Source organism: Schistocerca piceifrons, chromosome 11 (genome assembly GCF_021461385.2).
Source record: "Schistocerca piceifrons isolate TAMUIC-IGC-003096 chromosome 11, iqSchPice1.1, whole genome shotgun sequence".
Classification (NCBI taxonomy): Eukaryota; Metazoa; Arthropoda; class Insecta; order Orthoptera; family Acrididae; genus Schistocerca; species Schistocerca piceifrons.
The window spans coordinates 57,686,832-57,706,925 of record NC_060148.1 but is presented as its reverse complement, the minus strand read 5'-3'; the positions used below and the strand labels follow the sequence as shown (position 1 = coordinate 57,706,925).

The following is a 20,094-nucleotide window of genomic DNA, read 5'->3' as shown; positions in this document are numbered from 1 at the left end:
CAAGATGATTATTGTCTCATTATATTCTGCAGTGACGAGGTGGACAGCACAATTCTATGGCATCAGAATAGCTTCAGCTTTTTGGTTACAAATAAATTTTGCACAAGAAGAGAGAGAGATACTGTTTTTACCTTTTCCTGATGAATGTGAGCTTTGGCAGTTAGAATGTTTTGTATTTCCACTCTTCAAATGTCCCTACGATATGGTAAATAATGTAAAATTGGTATAAATTAGCAAAATATTGCCGCTGTCAATTACCGAGTCAGAGTCTGGTTTGCTTAGTAACTATTGATGTGATGACAGTAACAGTTATCTTGCCTGGAGAAAATAAAATAAAATTTGGAAAAAAAAGTGTGTTGGATTATTATGAAATAAAAACCCAGGTCTTGTTAAATCTGCGTGTAAGATAGAGTATAAGCTATTGATGTGATAAGTGCTTTTCATTATTTGTCTAACAATGTCCACTTTATCACTGATGTGATGATGCAATTTAAATTTTGGAAGGAATTGCAAATGGTGGAGTTAGATTTTACGTTAAGAAGCACTGTAGGAAAACAAGTCTCACATTGTGGCCGTACTACGTCCCAGGAGAACACATCACAAGTGAGTAATTGTACTCAGAAAGAGTAATGCTGCTCATTTACACACCAGTGCAGGAACTGAATACCATCACTGCCCACATTTTACTTAAGTGGTAGCATAATTCAAATTGCAATAATCAGTCTGTACGTACGTAATACCATATTTACTCGAATCCAAGCCGCACTTTTTTTCTGATTTTTGTAATCCAAAAATCCGCCTACAGCTTAGAATCGAGTGCAAAGTAAGCAGAAGTTCTGAAAAATGTTGGTAGGTGGCAGCACAACTAACTTCTGCCGTCGAATATATGTAGCGCTTCACAGGCATGCATGCTTTGGAGGCACAAAGATAAATACTGACGCCAAAACCTCTGCGTCAGTAAATAAATTAAAAGAAAAGGTAGAAAAACATTGTGCCATGTATTCTTTCTTGTTTGCTGCTATCTCATTTAAATCCTGTATGCCTAATAAACTACGAAACTAGAGTGAGACAACAGCAAACGTGGAAGATTATACATATCATGTCATGTTTATATTCATATTATTCTTATGCTGAATAGTGATACAGTCAGAAATGAAGCATGGCAACTGGCTAGATTTTTAAATCTAAGATGACTAATTTCTATGCAGAATGTAATGTACTAGAGAGGTGTCTGCAAAGATTTTCAAATGGAGAAAAATAATCAGTAAACTCTCGTTCAGAAGATCTTCTATCATATGCAGTCTATTATTTTTTGGTTGTTGATGATCATCAAAGAAAACAGCAGTGTAAGTAACAACAAATAGCAGTCTCTTGCCATTGTTTCGCTAATGAGACAATTCCTCTTTTTTTATTGTAAGTGCCGGTAGCGCGCACAAAAGCAAGCCACGCCGCAAGCGGCAACAGGTCGGAAACACTCATCATCGAAATGCGACAAACAATGCATAACACAGTACAATAATGCATTTTTAGCTTAGATGTGACGTAAACACCTGTAACAAAGAGAACGGCACTTATCAGATCAAAGCAAAATAAGCAATCGATTCGAACCAGATGAAGCACGTGAAAAAGGAATGTTACCCGTATAAATACGAACGGAGCGCCTGACACATAGCATTGGCAACTTGGTAAAGCTTAACTGTTAAGCTTACGACTCGAACCAAACTACTATTGCTGTATCTTCATCCATTCGACCTAAATTGTGTCTCATGTTACAATGGACCAACTTTGTTTCGATTTGGAGGTGCAGTCAAACTTTTCTCTCCCCTTGAATTCCCAGTCTCAAATTTCGGGTGCAGCTTAGATTCGAGTGTGGCTTATATTCGAGTAAATACGGTAGCTGAAAGACTATGGCACCACTTGTCACCTGGACTGTACCGCTTCTCAACTGAGGACACTCCTCTGACTAGACTACAGGGAGCATGCTCAATTCTGCAAAAAGGTATTACTGCAGCAAGGAAAACCACTTGAATAACTGTAAACAAAACTTATGCAAATAGCTTTATTTACATACATCATATCTTTACTACTCATTACAAGCTGAATGGTGAGAGCTGTGAAGCAACAATCCATAGAACGAATTGTTCACACGAGTCCAGAATAAAGAAGAAGGCATTACGGTGGGTGGAGCAGGAGAACATAGGAAGGTAGAGGGGACAGAGGAGCATATAAACATCACTGATACGTAAATGTCACTGACACAAAACACACTGTTCTGCTTCAATTCACTGTATTCCAAAATTTAAAAAAAAGTAACTTTTGCACGTTCAAATCACCCAGAACTGGCCACGTAATGCCACACCAGGCTCGTAAAGAGTCAGTCATTGTACAGCACACGTGGTGACTGCTCATTGGCCTAGCTTCTCAATCTCGTCGACATCCTCTGCGTCGAGCAGCGCTATCTTCTTGCCTGAAAGTGAGAATGAGACAGATGAGTGTGAAGTAAACAGTTGGTAAAATTCACCAAACCACAAAATTCTGCTGACAGTAATATTACATTGCAATAGTAAGAATGTTTAAATAGCAGCTTCCCCCCCCCCCCCCCCAACAAACAAACACACAAGATCAAATCTAAATGGTGAGTGGCGTAACGTTTCGTTTGGTGTCATCTTTCCATAACATTTGTGCTTTTCTTGTCACATCCAAACCAAATTTTTTTATCAGATCCCAATATAAAATTATAATGTCCCAAAAAGATACTTCAATATTATTCATATACAACTGATTGCATGTTATTAATTCCCCCCCCCCCCCCCCCCCACACATATGAACTACAAATTAATCACTTAAAAACTATTTTTCCTAAGCACACAGTTTGAAAGTTTGGCTTGTAGAAATCCCACTGTAAATTGTGGTATCTTTGGAAAGTGCATGTATCTCAAGCTGCAGCTTACATCTACGATGCCGGGAGTTAGTCATAGCTAGAAAAAATGTATCGTAATATAATCAAAGAGAGTTCACAAAATTTAATCTTGAAGACAAAAATACAAGCGAAAGCTTCTTTGGCATGTGCAAATTACCCATTGTTTTGAAATAGCATGCACTCAATCTTTAATTTTGTTACAGTTAGATAAGAATGAGTAGTTTGTATCATAAAAAATACATTAAAACTGCTGTTTACACAGGAATCACTTCATTAATAAATTAAATGGCCTTGCCTCTACCATCAACATGATAACATAGTACGAAGTTAATGTCCTTTCAATCAGCTTTTAGACACAGTGTAATTTTCTAGGACAATTGTGACATATGAATCCTATTAATAATTCAATTTTCAAATAGTATTTAAAAATCTGAATAAAACGATAACCCACTTTTTGAAATTTTGTATTTTCTTATGTTCTGAACATAGGCAGAGAAATGACTTAGTGGTATAAAAATATAAAACTTCTCGTAGCATACTCTAGGGAGGTATTACAGCAAATCAGATGCGACATTCAGGCCATACATATAGCAAAGCAGCAACTTGGTGATTGGGTGATTGGACAAATGAGTTTCAGGAAGTACGTGACACACTGAGCTCTAGGGAAGAGGAAGCAGAACATCAGATTGCAGATTAAGGTGGGATGCAGAAAGGTAGTGAATGATGGAAAGGTATCCACCAAAGTTCAGCAACAAGACCAGGAAACTAAAGCAAAAGCAAACAGAGATGCAAAGCAAATTGATACAGAACGGAATACTCCCTGACAATCAAATGCTGAATGAAGTACAAAGAGGTCTAAGGACAACGATGATATGCATATAGCATATGTGTCAATAAAATGAAGACTGGAAAAAACGTCTGCCTTCTGAAGAGGATCTGTCAAAGAAAATGACAAAGCATTTTCTACATTTGACCATGCAGATGTGAATATGATAGACAACAAAATGCGAGAGCTCAAATCACTCAATCATGGAGAAGATCATAGGACGCAATGGCATGCCTGTCACATTCTACACTTAATAAGGGATGGCAATGCCCATCTTCCAGCATCTGTTTACCAGTGGTCACTGGAATGACTGAAGTTGCCACAATGGAAAAAGGAACCAGGAAAGAAAGACTTGTGCACAGAACTGTATAGCTATTTAACTACAGAGGACTGGTGCGTGGCACACAAAAACATATAATAGAATGCAGTTAACACTAGCTTTTGAGTTCTTGCTCTTTTTCCATTAGAGCACACACACATTCACACCGAACAGACACCCAAACGTATACACTCACGGAAATGGCGAGTTAACGCGATTGTGTACGTTTGGGTGTCTGTTGGTGTGAATGTGTGTACTGTTACAAAAAAAGATAACGAGCTCAAAAGGTAAGGTTAACTGTCTTCTATTCAGTGTTTCTAAGAGTGCCACACACCACTCCTCTACAGGTAAGTCACAGACGTATTTTTTGCAAAATAACAAAACAGACAGCAAAACTCCTATTATAGGAAACAACATTGCTTATGGGGGGGGGGGGGGGGGTGAGAGAGAGCGAGAGAGAGAGAGAGAGAGAGAGAGAGAGAGAGAGAGAGAGAGAGAACGTTAAATCCATGGAACATCAGCACAGATACACGATTCAGTTGAGGTATTGCTCGTAGACACAACTGAGTGTGTTGTCATTAATCAGGTGGTGTCACCAGGGGCCCGGGCTGTGCCATTTGCAGGCAACACAGCTATGTGCAAGCAGCTGACCTGGTGCCATAAAAAATGCAGACAATCTGTGTCCAGTGCAGAGATCGGCAGTCGATAACTGCCACAGTTAATGCACTTACACACTTCAGAAATAGCCTACTTTTTCCAGTTGTTGTTGTTGTTGTTGTTGTTGTTGTTGTGGTCTTCAGTCCTGAGACTGGTTTGATGCAGCTCTCCATGCTACTCTATCCTGTGCAAGCTTTTTCATCTCCCAGTACCTACTGCAACCTACATCCTTCTGAATCTGCTTAGTGTATTCATCTCTTGGTCTCCCTCTACGATTTTTACCCTCCACGCTGCCCTCCAATACTAAATTGGTGATCCCTTGATGCCTCAGAACATGTCCTACCAACCGATCCCTTCTTCTGGTCAAGTTGTGCCGCAAACTTCTCTTCTCCCCAATCCTATTCCATACTTCCTCATTAGTTATGTGATCTACCCATCTAATCTTCAGCATTCTTCTGTAGCACCACATTTCGAAAGCTTCTATTCTCTTCTTGTCCAAACTATTTATCGTCCATGTTTCACTTCCATACATGGCTACACTCCACACAAATACTTTCAGAAACTACTTCCTGACACTTAAATCTATACTCGATGTTAACAAATTTCTCTTCTTCAGAAACGCTTTCCTTGCCATTGCCAGCCTACATTTTATATCCTCTCTACTTCGACCATCATCAGTTATTTTGCTCCCCAAATAGCAAAACTCCTTTACTACTTTAAGTGCCTCATTTCCTAATCTAATTCCCTCAGCATCACCCGACTTAATTAGACTACATTCCATTATCCTTGTTTTGCTTTTGTTGATGTTCATCTTATATCCTCCTTTCAAGACACTGTCCATTCCATTCAACTGCTCTTCCAAGTCCTTTGCTGTCTGTGACAGAATTACAATGTCATCGGCGAACCTCAAAGTTTTTATTTCTTCTCCATGAATTTTAATACCTACTCTGAATTTTTCTTTTGTTTCCTTTACTGCTTGCTCAATATACAGATTGAACAACACCGGGGAGAGGCTACAACCCTGTCTTACTCCCTTCCCAACCACTGCTTCCCTTTCATGTCCCTCGACTCTTATAACTGCCATCTGGTTTCTGTACAAATTGTAAATAGCCTTTCGCTCCCTGTATTTTACCCCTGCCACCTTTAGAATTTGAAAGAGAGTATTCCAGTCAACATTGTCAAAAGCTTTTTCTAAGTCTACAAATGCTAGAAATGTAGGTTTGCCTTTCCTTAATCTTTCTTCTAAGATAAGTCGTAAGGTCAGTATTGCCTCACGTGTTCCAGTGTTTCTACGGAATCCAAACTGATCTTCCCCGAGGTTGGCTTCTACTAGTTTTTCCATTCGTCTGTAAAGAATTCGTGTTAGTATTTTGCAGCTGTGACTTATTAAACTGATAGTTCGGTAATTTTCACATCTGTCAACACCTGCTTTCTTTGGGATTGGAATTATTATATTCTTCTTGAAGTCTGAGGGTATTTCGCCTGTCTCATACATCTTGCTCACCAGATGGTAGAGTTTTGCCAGGACTGGCTCTCCCAAGGCCGTCAGTAGTTCCAATGGAATGTTGTCTACTCCAGGGGCCTTGTTTCGACTCAGGTATTTCAGTGTTCTGTCAAACTCTTCACGCAGTATCCTATCTCCCATTTCATCTTCATCTACATCCTCTTCCATTTCCATAATATTGTCCTCAAGTACATCGCCCTTGTATAGACCCTCTATATACTCCTTCCACCGTTCTGCTTTCCCTTCTTTGGTTAGAACTGGGTTTCCATCTGAGCTCTTGATATTCATGCAAGTGATTCTCTTATCTCCAAAGGTCTCTTTAATTTTCCCGTAGGCAGTATCTATCTTACCCTTAGTGAGATCGGCCTCTACATCCTTACATTTGTCCTCTAGCCATCCCTGCTTAGCCATTTTGCACTTCCTGTCGATCTCATTTTTGAGACGTTTGTATTCCTTTTTGCCTGCTTCATTTACTGCATTTTTATATTTTCTCCTTTCATCAATTAAATTCAATATTTCTTCTGTTACCCAAGGATTTCTACTAGCCCTCGTCTTTTTACCTACTTTATCCTCTGCTGCCTTCGCTACTTCATCCCTCAAAGCTACCCATTCTTCTTCTACTGTATTTCTTTCCCCCATTCCTGTCAATTGTTCCCTTATGCTTTCCCTGAAACTCTGTACAACCTCTGGTTCTTTTCAGTTTATCCAGGTCCCATCTCCTTAAATTCCCACCTTTTTGTAGTTTCTTCAGTTTTAATCTACAGGTCATAACCAATAGATTGTGGTCAGAGTCCACATCTGCCCCTGGAAATGTCTTACAATTTAAAACCTGGTTCCTAAATCTCTGTCTTACCATTATATAATCTATCTGATACCTTTTAGTATCTCCAGGGTTCTTCCATGTATACAACCTTCTTTCATGATTCTTAAACCAAGTGTTAGATATGATTAAGTTGTGCTCTGTGCAAAATTCTACCAGACGGCTTCCTCTCTCATTTCTTAGCCCCAATCCATATTCACCTACTATGTTTCCTTCTCTCCCTTTTCCTACACTCGAATTCCAGTCACCCATGACTATTAAATTTTCATCTCCCTTCACAATCTGAATAATTTCTTTTATTTCATCATACATTTCTTCAATTTCTTCGTCATCTGCAGAGCCAGTTGGCATATAAACTTGTACTACTGTAGTAGGTGTGGGCTTCGTATCTATCTTGGCCACAATAATGCGTTCACTATGCTGTTTGTAGTAGCTTACCCGCACTCCTATTTTTTTTTTATTCATTATTAAACCTACTCCTGCATTACCCCTATTTGACTTTGTATTTATAACCCTGTATTCGCCTGACCAAAAGTCTTGTTCCTCCTGCCACCAAACTTCACTAATTCCCACTATATCTAACTTCAACCTATCCATTTCCCTTTTTAAATTTTCTAACCTACCTGCCCGATTAAGGGATCTGACATTCCACGCTCCGATCCGTAGAACGCCAGTTTTCTTTCTCCTGCTAACGACATCCTCTTGAGTAGTCCCCGCCCGGAGATCCGAATGGGGGACTATTTTACCTCTGGAATATTTTACCCAAGAGGACGCCATCATCATTTAATCATACAGTAAAGCTGCATGCCCTCGGGAAAACTTTTTCCAGAGGACAAAATAAATTTGAACTGGTGAGACAATGATTCACTGGATGAAGTTAAACTGAGAACTTTCACTAACTTAATCAAAAATACAATTTGTGTAGCGTTTTTGAGAGTAATTACAAAAGTGAAGATAGAAGAAAATTAATTTTGTACATCTACGTCCATACTCTGTGAAATTCATGGCATGGCAGAGTTACTATTAGTTATAAGTCCTCTTCCTGTTCCATTCACGTAAAGTGTGTGGAAAAAAAGGATTGCTTAAAATCCTCTGGGGGCGCTGAAATTAGTTTAATCTTGTCATAGGAATCCCTATGGGAGTGATATGTACAGTAGTTTTAGTATATTCCTAGATTTGTCACTTACAGGTGGTTCTTGAAACTTCAGAGGTAAGCTTTCTCTGCACCTACTTTGTGTCTGCCAGTTCAGTTTCTTCAGCATCTCCGGCTTAACAAACATGCGACCATTTGGGCTGCCCTCTTTTGTAAAAGTTCAGTATCCCTGTTAGCACTGTTTGGTATTTGAACAATATCCTGGATGGGTCACACCCTTTGTTGACTGGCTGCATTTTCTGAAACATTACTGATGTGCCAGCAATTGGGCAGCCACTATGCACAAGATTTCTCATGCGGAATCCCTAGCACTACAACTACTGTGGTAATAATGAAGTGGTCACATGGTGTGAATGCTTTCAGTCAGGTGAAACAAGTCTGAATAACAAAGAACAAAATGGCAGACTGCCTCTGTGAAGAACTGGGAATCTCAAGAGAAGAGGGGCCTTTGTGTGTGTGTGTGTGTGTGTGTGTGTGTGTGTGTGTGTGTGTGTGTGTGTTTGTTTCAATCAAAGCGATAGTTCATAATATCACTTTACTGTAATATAACTTACGTAAGGTGGCCACAGTTTTTTTTTTTTTAACCAGAGGTGCTCTGTCATAGGTTCATGAGTTGTGGGTTACAGTGTGAGATTTGCGACAAAATCGCATGATATCTAGCAACATTAAGTCAACAGAGGACCAGGAGTGTATGATCTGTGCCATTAAGGTGCAGTTAGAAAACATAAGGGAGGAGGTAGATAGGATGAGGAGGGACAAAGGGGCTGGGGAATGGTAACTGGCAGTTGGGGAGAAGGCTGCCAGGAGAAGGGTATATTTAGACAGTTTCATTTGGTGTATCCCCAACAGATATGACCAACTGTCACAGTTTAGAGGAGAGAGCTTTCTTGTAGCTGTAGATGTAGGAAACATGCAGCAGGCTACAACAGTTAAGAAACCAACATTAGCTGTAAATTGAAATAGAAAGAAGTAGTTTCTGCTGTTAGGTAGTTCTCGTGGCAGAGGCGTACGCCAACAGCTGCAGGATACATGGCCCGTATCTCAACAGATATGGGAAGTGGATGTTGGTGACAGTGTAGTGGAGGATGGTGGGGCTAACTCATGGGAAAATTCTGTATGATAGCTGTTGTATTACATTGAAATCAGCTAATCAGTATCCCTCCTTATGAAAAATCTCTCTAACAAAGGAAACACCTTCAAAAAGGTCAGATATCTAAGTAGTCAAGGACTTAACATATTTCACCGAAGTATAAAAGGGATTACAGATGAAGTTAGTGAACTGCTTGTTGGTATTGATGGACATTATTAGCATATTGGAGCACCACTTAAACAATGTGACCCTACTTCAGGGTACAGATTAGCTAGCCATTTTTCAAGAAGCTCTTTGCTGTATGGGGAATGGCCAGGTACATGAAAAATTGTATTCCATTTGAATCTAATGACATATCAACACACTGCACTGACTGCTGTGCATGAGTAGTTGAACTTAGTGGGTCTAAACTTTTAATTACAGTTATCTAGAGATCCCCGAACTGATTTCAGGACATTCCTTTTACAGGAAGTACAAATATTGGTTAATGAGGTGATTTTAATATAAGAGATTGTGCATGAAAAGAATGTTGGAAGATTTCTTAAATTCACACCATCTGTGCAAACTGTACTCTTTCCAATTCGAGTAGTGCAACTATACACAAAATTTTTGTTTGTTCTTCCTTACTACACCAGCATTTTATTATTATAAGGGTAAATGGCTTTTCAGAACATGATACACATATTTTAATACAAAATGAACTTTTGCACATTTGCATACATATAGTTGATGTGTGGTATTACTTGTTTAGTGCTGTCGTGTGTTCTTTGAATTTAATCTCAAATGATCTACTTGTCTGGCTTATGCAGACACAACACAGTCTAAATATTCAATTTTGTACTGTGAGTGTTTCTACTAGGGCCATACAGGTCGATCATTTGAGATTAGATTCAAAGAACACATGGCAGCAATGAAAAACAAAAATACCACATCAGCAATAGCCACCCACATGCATGAAACAAAACACAATGTCAACAACACAAGTATCAGCATCCTACATATCCAACCTGAAGGCAAAAATCTACACATCCTTGAAACATTTCAAATATACAGACAGCAAAGAAAACAACATGAATCCATCTTAAATGACAATATTTACACTAGTATTGTCTCTGTTCCCAATAACATACCTTATTACATTTTCAATGCGTGTGTGAACGACACCCCCCCCCCCCCCTCTCAAAAAACAAAATACACACACACACACACACACACACACAAAGCCACCATCCCCATCATATTTACCATAAATAGTTATACCACCATGAATTTCCCCAAATGAGCAATGCAATGGTCTCATTTACAAATATACCATTGTACCAACAACTTGTACCTGAAGGGTATGCTAATTCCTGTGTTATATATGGTCATAGCTCGTCATCTGCATAGGATTTGAGTATGTTTTATTTTACCTATTATTATTCTTCTGCAGTTACTGACTTGTACTGACTCATTCCCTGACCATGGAGATTTGCTCGTCAGTTTGGTCCTACAGAGCAAGACGTGTAAAAGACTACACACACACACACCTGGAGGATGTCATCTGAAAATTAGCAACATTATCAGCCTCACTCACACATCTGTTGACTGTACTTTTCATCAATTACAGGGGACGTTGTTACCTCTGCCCCTTCCCTTATTTTTATTTCAACATTGACAGAACAGATTTATGAGCTCAGAAGGTGGTGCAATCACACATCAAGTCAGAGGATAAAGCCTGAACACTGGAAACATCATTGCTCAGAAAGAAGCTGCGTCTCCCCATTAATAGCAGCGAGTCACTACCCTGCCACACGTGACAAACCAAACCCCGCATTCGTCCGTACCGAAGTGCTCCTCTATCTGCCGCAGCAGCCCCATCGCCTCCTGTCCGTCAACCAGGTTGATAGCGATGCCAGCCTTGCCGAAGCGACCTGTCCGGCCGATCCTGTGGAGGTACGTCTCGCAATCCGCCCGCCGGTTCACCAGCACTGGCAGATCGAAGTTCACCACAATCGTCACCTGCTCGACGTCGATACCTGCAGAAAGGATAGTGTAACTTGAAACTACACACCTGTACACATAACGGCTATGTTTTCAATACAGACACAATGAGAGAATGCTTCTCAAAATCATTTGAATAATCAGCATAGTTTTTTACTGGCATTTGGTATTCATCCTAACAGTCAGCACGTTATCACACAAATTGTACATCTGGTGACAAACAAATTATGCAAGAACATACAGAGAATATAGCAGTTATAATAAACTGTAAGACATATGTCCTGCTACCTACTACTACATACTGACCATCCAAAAAGATCCAGAACTTATTCTATTCCTGGAATAAAAGATATGTCAGAAACAATAATGGCTCCTTTAACTAACAAATGGAAACAACAGATTTGCATTTGACCCGTCAGTTGTTAGCAGGCAGTGGTAAATAGTAGCCATGCAGCTCAACATTGTCGTGTCACAAATTTCAATAAAGCAACAAACTGACCACCTCTGTCTCAACTGTTCAAGACATTCTCTAGAACATTTTGAAGATGACAAAAGTGTGTACCAAGTTAGTCCCACATACCTCAACTCCCAAACAAAAATGACAATGCATGGACACTTGCTGTGACTCCACTGAAAAGAAAAACCCAGAAAATTCTTTTCTGGGGGGAAAAAAAAAAATCACCAAGGGTGATGTCTTATGTTACTGACAAGAACCTATCACAAAATGAAAAAGTGCAGAGTGGACCTCTCACAGTTTTCAAAGATCAACAAAGGTGTAAATGTGATGCTCAAGTTGAATGACATCCTAAAGGAGGACTTTTCTGACAGTTTCCCATGGTTGTATGAATGTCCTTTGTGTTGCACTCAACTGTGGGGAGACTATATGTCTCCAGTCTTGAAACTTTATGGACAGATGGGGTATAGGGTAAGGTGGGATAAAACCGACTTAGTAATTTCTTGTGGCTATAAAACGCTTATCTAAGGTCGTATCTTAACTTTATATAGGTTAAATTATAGGTAATATAAAGGAACAACTGTTTGCAAAATATTTTTGTTATATGATCAATAGTTTTTGAGATTGTAAGAAACATCCATTTTTGCCATTTGCACAAATGGTGGGGTAGATCCAACCCCTATTTGATTGACTAATTTTGCACAGAAATAGTTTTAAATGAACGTTTTTCTTTTTCTTTTTTGGGGTGGGTTGGGGGGGAAATAATTATTAGTAATTTTGTCTTTTACATAAATGAACAAAATGTATTCAAAAAATAACAATGTTTAGAGTACTAAACGTACTGAAAGAAATGTGAATGTAAATTTTAATTGAAAAAAGATGATTTCATAGCACAGCAGTCCAACAGCAATGTCAATCTGGGAATGATAAAATCACGAGGAATCGTAAAGACATTCCCATTTGCATTGCAGCAACTGCTCAGCGAATATCATTTTGATTACGTTTTGTCGTTTTTCGTTTGTAATTTTGTACCATTTTCCTAAAAATAAACAAAAACTCACTTTGTTTCCATAAATTAATAATTCCATACACAAACAATAAAAAATATGTGGTCGGATTTACCCCACCATTTAGTAGTCGGCTTTACCCCACCATGCCATTTTTCCATTTAACACACACAGAAACAAATTACACGAAATTTCAGACAAAAACGATACATACACTGATGGGTCACTAAATGCACAACAAAATCACTTACCGTTTGTTTTGCAATCGTTTTATTTAATAACGGGGTGTATACGTGGACAAGGAAAATAAATTCCCGGATTTTTCCTGGTTAAAAATACACTTTCTCCCAGATGAAAATACACCTTTTCCGTGTATACTCTTCCTCGGCACTGTAAAAGTCATCAATCCTTTGAATGTTAATGGTTTTATATACCGACATATAATTTCCCGGTACTTTAGAAAACGAAACTCAGGGGAAAAACACGTTTCGAAAGAACTTTGATGTGCAGCAACATTTACGCTGTATATTTTCGTATTACGAAGGTATGGATTTGAATTCCACCAAATATCGCATGTCACTTCCCGAAGCATTGAAATTGAGATTGCGATGCGCTTTTGTAAGAGTCATAGCTCATTCACGTGATCTCGCCAGCTGATGACAGCAATAGGATACATGATATAGTCAGCCCACAGCAAGATCACTCTTAAGTAGCGCAAATGCACAAATAAGAAAAGCTAATGGCTTAAATTAATATACATAGCATTCTCATATAATATTGGTTTCGAAGATTAATAAGTTGGAAGAGAAGCTAAGCTTCCACACATAATGTTGATCTGTTTTGCGCGTGTTGCACTTTAAGAAACACACACAAATGTGCCAGTAAAATTTTTAATAACGATGCAAATGTCTCATCATCTGGGCTCGAAATACTTCTAAATGGTCGTCCTCAAAGAGTTGATTTTTAAATGAGAGTCAAACGCTTTGTGATTTAAGAAATTCATCGTACATTCTCGCACGTAGTCCATCTTGCGTAAAAGGAAATCCGCTTTGAATGTAACGCTTTTCAAACCACCATTCGCAATATTTTCCCGCGACCTGTTAAAAATAGGTTCGTTTCAGCAGTTGCAAGAAAGCGCCAGACAACAGGCGTCACTGCGCTCGCGCAGCTACGATGACTCAGGAAGCCCATATGTTCGTAAAAGAAACAAAATGGTTGTTTTGAGGAAGGAGACCAGACAGCGTGGTAATCGGTCTCATCGGATTAGGGAAGGATGGGGAAGGAAGTCGGCCGTGCCCTTTCAAAGGAACCATCCCGGCATTTGCCTGGAGTGATTTAGGGAAATCACGGAAAACCTAAATCAGGATGGCCGGACGCGAAGAAACAAGACATCAAAGGATACTTCAAGAGCGTCGGGATTTCGCGAACCATACTAAAGTGCACAATTCACCTTAAAATGCACATCCGTATGTAAATTTTCTTGGAGTACCAGTACTCATGTTTGGTTCTTTAATATAGCATAATACCATACGTGCACTTGAAATGCAGCGAACAGTTGAAACTAGCCAATAGTGTGAAATTAAACACTTGGTTTCAAATAAATTGACAGCCTCAGTAGAAAGGATTAATAAAAGCCAAGTCTCTTTAGCAAACTGGCAAAAATAACTTCATTGTTCTGTAAGGCGATTAATGCTTGACTGTCAAAGGAGGAAATAAAATCTTAAACTATTAACGTATTTTAGCCTTCCGTAATTATGCGAACGTATTTTAATTCATTTGATAGCTCCCGGCCACAAAAATCCATTTTGTTATCATTTAACGTGAGAACAATAAACGAAGAGGAAACAACAAAATCACTGAACGTAAACACAGGCCACGTGGAGACGACCCACCTCCCCACCACAACTCGGACTGCTCTGTGCATCAGCCCCGAATCTACGATATTTCCGAACCGGGGCATTATTAAGTAGTGGTGCCCAGCCACACTTCGTAACCAGAAGCGGGAGAAGGTACTACTCATACGCAACTCAACTGCGCATGCGCAAGAGCCCGCCTGCAACTGCTCAAACGTATCTAATTTAAACAGTTGTCACGTCACGCTCAACGGAGGCAATTTGTTGTTATAAAGCATTGCATAGTGTTCCTAAAGGCTCTGGCACACTTAACTGTTGGCAGACGCTTGTATGAACACTGTTTTGTTGTATACGGCGCATTTCCTTTGCAACTTAAATTTTATTTTCGTTTTTTTCTTCTCCCGTTCATGTTTTGTTGCTGCAGTATCATTCTGTAGTACCGGGATACAATAATATCCTTTGTTAGAGTATTGGTTCTTACCAGTCAAAATCACAAAAGTTTAACTGAAAATTAAAACAATGAAAAATTCCTGGAATTCTAAACAATTCCCACTTTTCTCCCGGATGGAAAAATTCCCGGGTTTTTCCCGGATCTCCCGGCTGTCTCGGGTCGTATACACCCCGAATAAGGAAAATGTAGTAATGCAATTTGCACAAAAATGAAATTGAATCAATCAAAAACACACTTCTTGTCTTTTGAGTGTCTAAATATCAAATGCGGCAAAGCTGCCAAGGTGACATTTTCGTTATTTCAAATGCTCTATATAGTAACGCTAATGCTAAATAGTTCCGCTTTGCCGTTTCTCACAAACAGAGGGCGGTCGGGTTTACCCACCCGGCCGGATTTACCCCAAGTTACCCAACTATCTGTCATAGGAATTGTGGAACAAGCTTACATCTGCTTGACAGTAAACAGCTTAACCTTAGTCTTACAAAGATTAATATTATGCAGTTCCACAGAAAAGAAAAAGCCTTACAGGTACTGTCAGTGGATATTACTGGTACACACTGGATGTGGCGCCACAAGTGAAGTTCTCCTGCATTCGGACGGATGATGAACTACAGTGGCACCCGCATGTGGGTAAGTTAACCGAGCAGCTCAGTTCATCCTACTAAACACTCAGAAGCCACTCTCACTGCGTCGGCCTGCAGACACGGCTGCCAGCGTAGTTTCCATACTTTCACTTCTTACTCTCCTACAAAATACAGGGGTTGGACAAAAATATGGAAACACCACGAGGAATGCATTCTTGAACAAAATTCAGATGCCAGCCTGCCTGCAGGTTGTGCTGTCGTATTTGATCACGAACAGCATCTGTACAACATCTTCAATACGTTGCATCGGTTGTAGTCAGCGAAGTATTGTATGTAGTTGAGAGAGCATTATGTCAGAACCAAGTGATTTGGGAAGCATACAAACTGTTGGCACTCGTACGGTGGGTGCTTCTGTAACCAAGGTAGCCGAAGTGTTTAGCATTTCAAGAGGCACCGTACTAAACATTTCTAACACATTCAGGGAAAGTGAAAAATCATCAACCACTAAGTAACAACATGAACGAAAGTGTATGTCGAGTGATTGTGAAAGATGTCATTCAAGAAGATTATTAAAAAAAATTTAAGAGGACAACAGCTGTAAAGGTCACAAAGGAATTGAATGCTGAACTCTGAAATCCTGTACACAACAAAGCAAGACAAAGGGAGCTGCACAAGCTGCGAATTACAGGGTGAGCTGGAATTGCAAAACCACACATCAATTATACAAATGCCCGGAACAGCGAAATGGGTACAACGCCATAAAACCTGGACTCTGTAGCAATGGAAGAAAAAAATGATTTTGTTCGGCTGAGCCTCGGTTGACACTGGTTCCAGCTTCTGGCCCAAGAGAGAAACACGGTAGGGATTTGGTGGTGATTTGAGCAGTTGTTTCACGACATTCCACGGGCCCCACAGTTTCTATTTTGTCTCGTGGCAGTAAAGAGAGTCGGTGGTGCACAGGTACTCTGACAGACGAGTGAGTAGCAGTGCGGCTCAGCTGAATAGAACGATGTGCACATACTGCCGGCAAGTTGCCAGATTCACTGTTAAGTAGGAATCTCAACAGTGTAGGAAAAAGACAGACGGCTACTTATGGTAAAGACAACACACCAAGTTGCAGACAGGCACAATTAAAAGACTTACACGTAAGCCCCCAGTCACAGCCTTCGTCGGAAAAAGAGAAACACACCGTTTACTCACGCAAGTGAGCCCACCTCGTGCACACGACTATCAAATCTGGCAGCTCGGGTCACAATGCATTCTGGCACGAGCTGACAGAGTTGGCAGTTACGTGCGTGAGGAGTGCTTGCTTGTGTGAGTGAATGGCATGTTTTAATTGTGCCCATCTGCAACTTAGCATCTCATCTTTACAGTAAACAGTAAGTTACAATCTATATTTTTCTTCATTACTGATATTCCTACACGGAGTTGCCACTGTTTGATTTCACTGTTAAGGAGTAAATACTAACACTATGGAAATGTAGCTTCACTATTCATCCTTCAAGCTTACTGTTTAACACTAGGCCACCAGCAGCCACAGAAGAGGCTTATACCTGATGCCTTGGCCTGTCCTGGTGGTGAAACATCCATATCTCTGCTTGCAGCAGTCAGTGTGTTAGGTGTGCAACCACTGTGGACATCCATGCTGCTTTACATACTCAGCAAATAAAATCATAAAACACACCACCCATTTGGGATTGTTAGGATAGCATGAGAAATGTGCAACTTTAGAGGACAGATGTGAAAGCATCTGCAACTGGTAACAGGCAGAGGAACAAAGTATTTTGAATTACAAGACAGTTTTGTTTTGTTTTGTTTTAGGGCGAAAAAAACAAATGGGGTCATACGCGCCCAAGTCAAGACTATAGAACACAAACACAGAGACGAGGGAAACGATTATGTCAGTCCCAATGGACAGAATAGGAGACAGCTTAAAAAGGCACGTGGAAAAAGGGCGACAAAAAAGAAGAAAGAAGAAAAAAAAGAGGCGGCCCAAAAAATAAAAATTAAATGGCCTTTGCCATATTGCTTTGGCAGATAAAAAGTAAAACACAGTTGACAGCCTGCACGTCATTCGCTAAAACAGCTGATAAATCTGACAGCAAACCCAAACTGGAACGTAAATTGCCAAAAAAAAGGACATTCCAGCAGGAAGTGGCGGACAGTTAGAATTTGGACGCAATGCATACAAAGTGGCCACTGAGCAAATGACAATGGCTAAAAAGGCAGTGCCCAATACGCATCTGAGTTAAAATAATCTCCTCCCGGCGGGAGGGTCGAGATGTGGTCACATCCAAGGTGTGGGGAGAGGCTTAATAAGCCGAAGTTTATTCTCGTGAAGAGAGGACCACTGGCGATGCCAAAGGGACACCACCCACTGACAGACGGCAACACAGAACTCATCAGAGGGAATACAGGTACTTGAGGGCTGAGGTACGAGGACTGCAGCCTTGGCAGCAGCATCTGCAGCCGCATTTCCTGGCAGACCGACATGAGCAGGGACCCACAGAAACATGACATTGGATCCACCAGGAGTGAGCAAGTGACAGTTTTCCTGGACCCACTGCACTAAGGGATGAGCAGTGTACAGCACACAGAGACTTTGGAGGGTGTCTAGAGTCTGGGCAGAGGACACAATTGGGAAGGCTGTGTCGCCGGATGTACTCTGTTGCCTGATACAAGGCGAAAAGCTCGGCTGTAAATACTGAGGAGTGTGCCAGAAGCCGATATCAAAAGACACAGGTGTCAATGACGAAGGCACACCCGATCCCACGGTCAGTCGAAGAGCCATCAGTGTATACAAAGGTACTATCACTAAGTTCCACGAAAAGGTCGTGAAACTGAAGGTGATAGACCGAGGCTGGAGTAGTGTCCTTAGGAAGCGAATGAAGGCCAAGGTTAATACGGGCCGCGTCACAAAGCCAAGGTGGTGGTTCACACCCACTGGGAAAGTTGCAGGTAGTGTGAATTCAGGCTGCCGTAGCAAGTGGCAAAAGCAGACTCCCGGAGGTAACAGAGAAGAGGGACAAGCCCCATACTGATGATCAAAGGAGTGCAGATGCATAAACAAAGCACACGTAGTTGAGCTTCGATCGGACAAGGGACCGGTACAAACTGAGGAGGGTGGTTCGATCGGCACCCCAGGAAGTACCATTGAGGACAAGTAAGACATTGAGGGACTGCGTACAGCAAGCTGCCAGGTAAGATACCTGGGAAGACCAAGAGTGTTTCCTATCAAGCACGGGCCCCATGGATTTCTTAGTGTCAACGAACGGAAGGGCAATGGGCCCAAAATGTAGAGATGGTGGGAGAAACAAAATTTGTGCCGCCAGAAATTCATGCAGACAGTTTTGTCAGTGGAAAAGCAAAAGCCATTGCCAATGCTCCAGAGAATCAAGACAGTGCTGAAGACGCCGCTCGGTGGGACAGGTCCATGGAGAACTGTAATAGATGGTAAAATCGACAAAAAGGGAGCTGGAGATGCCCAGCGGGAGACAGGCCATTATAGAGTTAGGGGCGATAGCAAAGAGGATGACGCTCAGGACGGAACCCTGAGGCACACCATTTTCCCGAATAAAGGTGTCCGACAAGAAAGAACTGACACGCACCTTGAAAACTCGGTCTCGTAAAAATGCCCGAAGAAAACAGGGCAGGCACCCATGGAAGCCCCACATTAAAGAGTACAGAGGATACCAGATCTCCAGCAGGTGTCGTAGGGCTTCTCCAAATTGAAAATACGGCCACAGTCTGGGGTTTCCGCAGAAAACCCTTCATCACATGGGTGGACAAAGTAAAGAGAAAGTCAACTGCAGAATCCAGCGCTCAAAATTCACACTGTGCATTCGTGAGTAAAAGGCGAGACTCAAGCCACCACACCAGCCGGGCGTGAATTGTATGTTCCATCACGTTGCTAACACAGATAGTAAGAGACATGGGATGGTAGCTAGAAGGAAGGTTTTTGTCCTTATCGGGCTTAGTATGGGTACGACAGTGGCTTGACGCCAGCATCCAGGAAATGTGCCCTCAGCTCAGATGCGGTTGTATGTGTTAAGCAGAAGGTGCTCGCCTGCAAGAGAGAGGTGCTGCAACATCTGAATGTAGATGGCATTCGGCCCCGGGGCTGAGGACCGGGACGAACCGAGAGCACGATCCAGCTCCCTCATAGTAAAGGTAGCATTGTAGCACTCACGATTCTGGGAAGAGAAGGGTATTGCCTGAGCCTCCTCCACTCGTTTCTGATGGACGAAGGCAGGGTGACAGTGGGAAGAGCTTGAAACTTCCCCAAAGTTGCGGCCCAAGGTGTTGGAGATAGCAATAGGATCCACGGTGACATCATCAGCTACTGTCAGGCCGGAAATTGGGGAATGGATCTCGGTTCCAGAGAGATGTCGGAGGTTGGCCCACATGACAGAGGAAGGTGTGGAACTGTTAAAAGAATTAGTGAATGAATTCCAGCTGGCTCTTTTGCTATCC

General features: G+C 41.1%; 1 protein-coding gene across 1 annotated transcript in view; it reads right to left on the bottom strand.

The window, feature by feature from the left end:
• Nucleotides 1-2,045: 2,045 nt before the first annotated feature.
• Nucleotides 2,046-20,094, bottom strand: part of LOC124719991 (DEAD-box helicase Dbp80-like) — a 149,325-nt gene continuing 131,276 nt past the window's right edge. The window contains exons 9-10 of the mRNA XM_047245218.1: nucleotides 11,116-11,307; nucleotides 2,046-2,467 (exon numbers count right to left, since the gene is read on the bottom strand). Of these exons, the coding sequence (XP_047101174.1) occupies nucleotides 2,406-2,467; nucleotides 11,116-11,307 (254 nt within the window). The 3' untranslated portion in view covers nucleotides 2,046-2,405. The remainder of the gene's footprint in view (nucleotides 2,468-11,115; nucleotides 11,308-20,094) is intronic.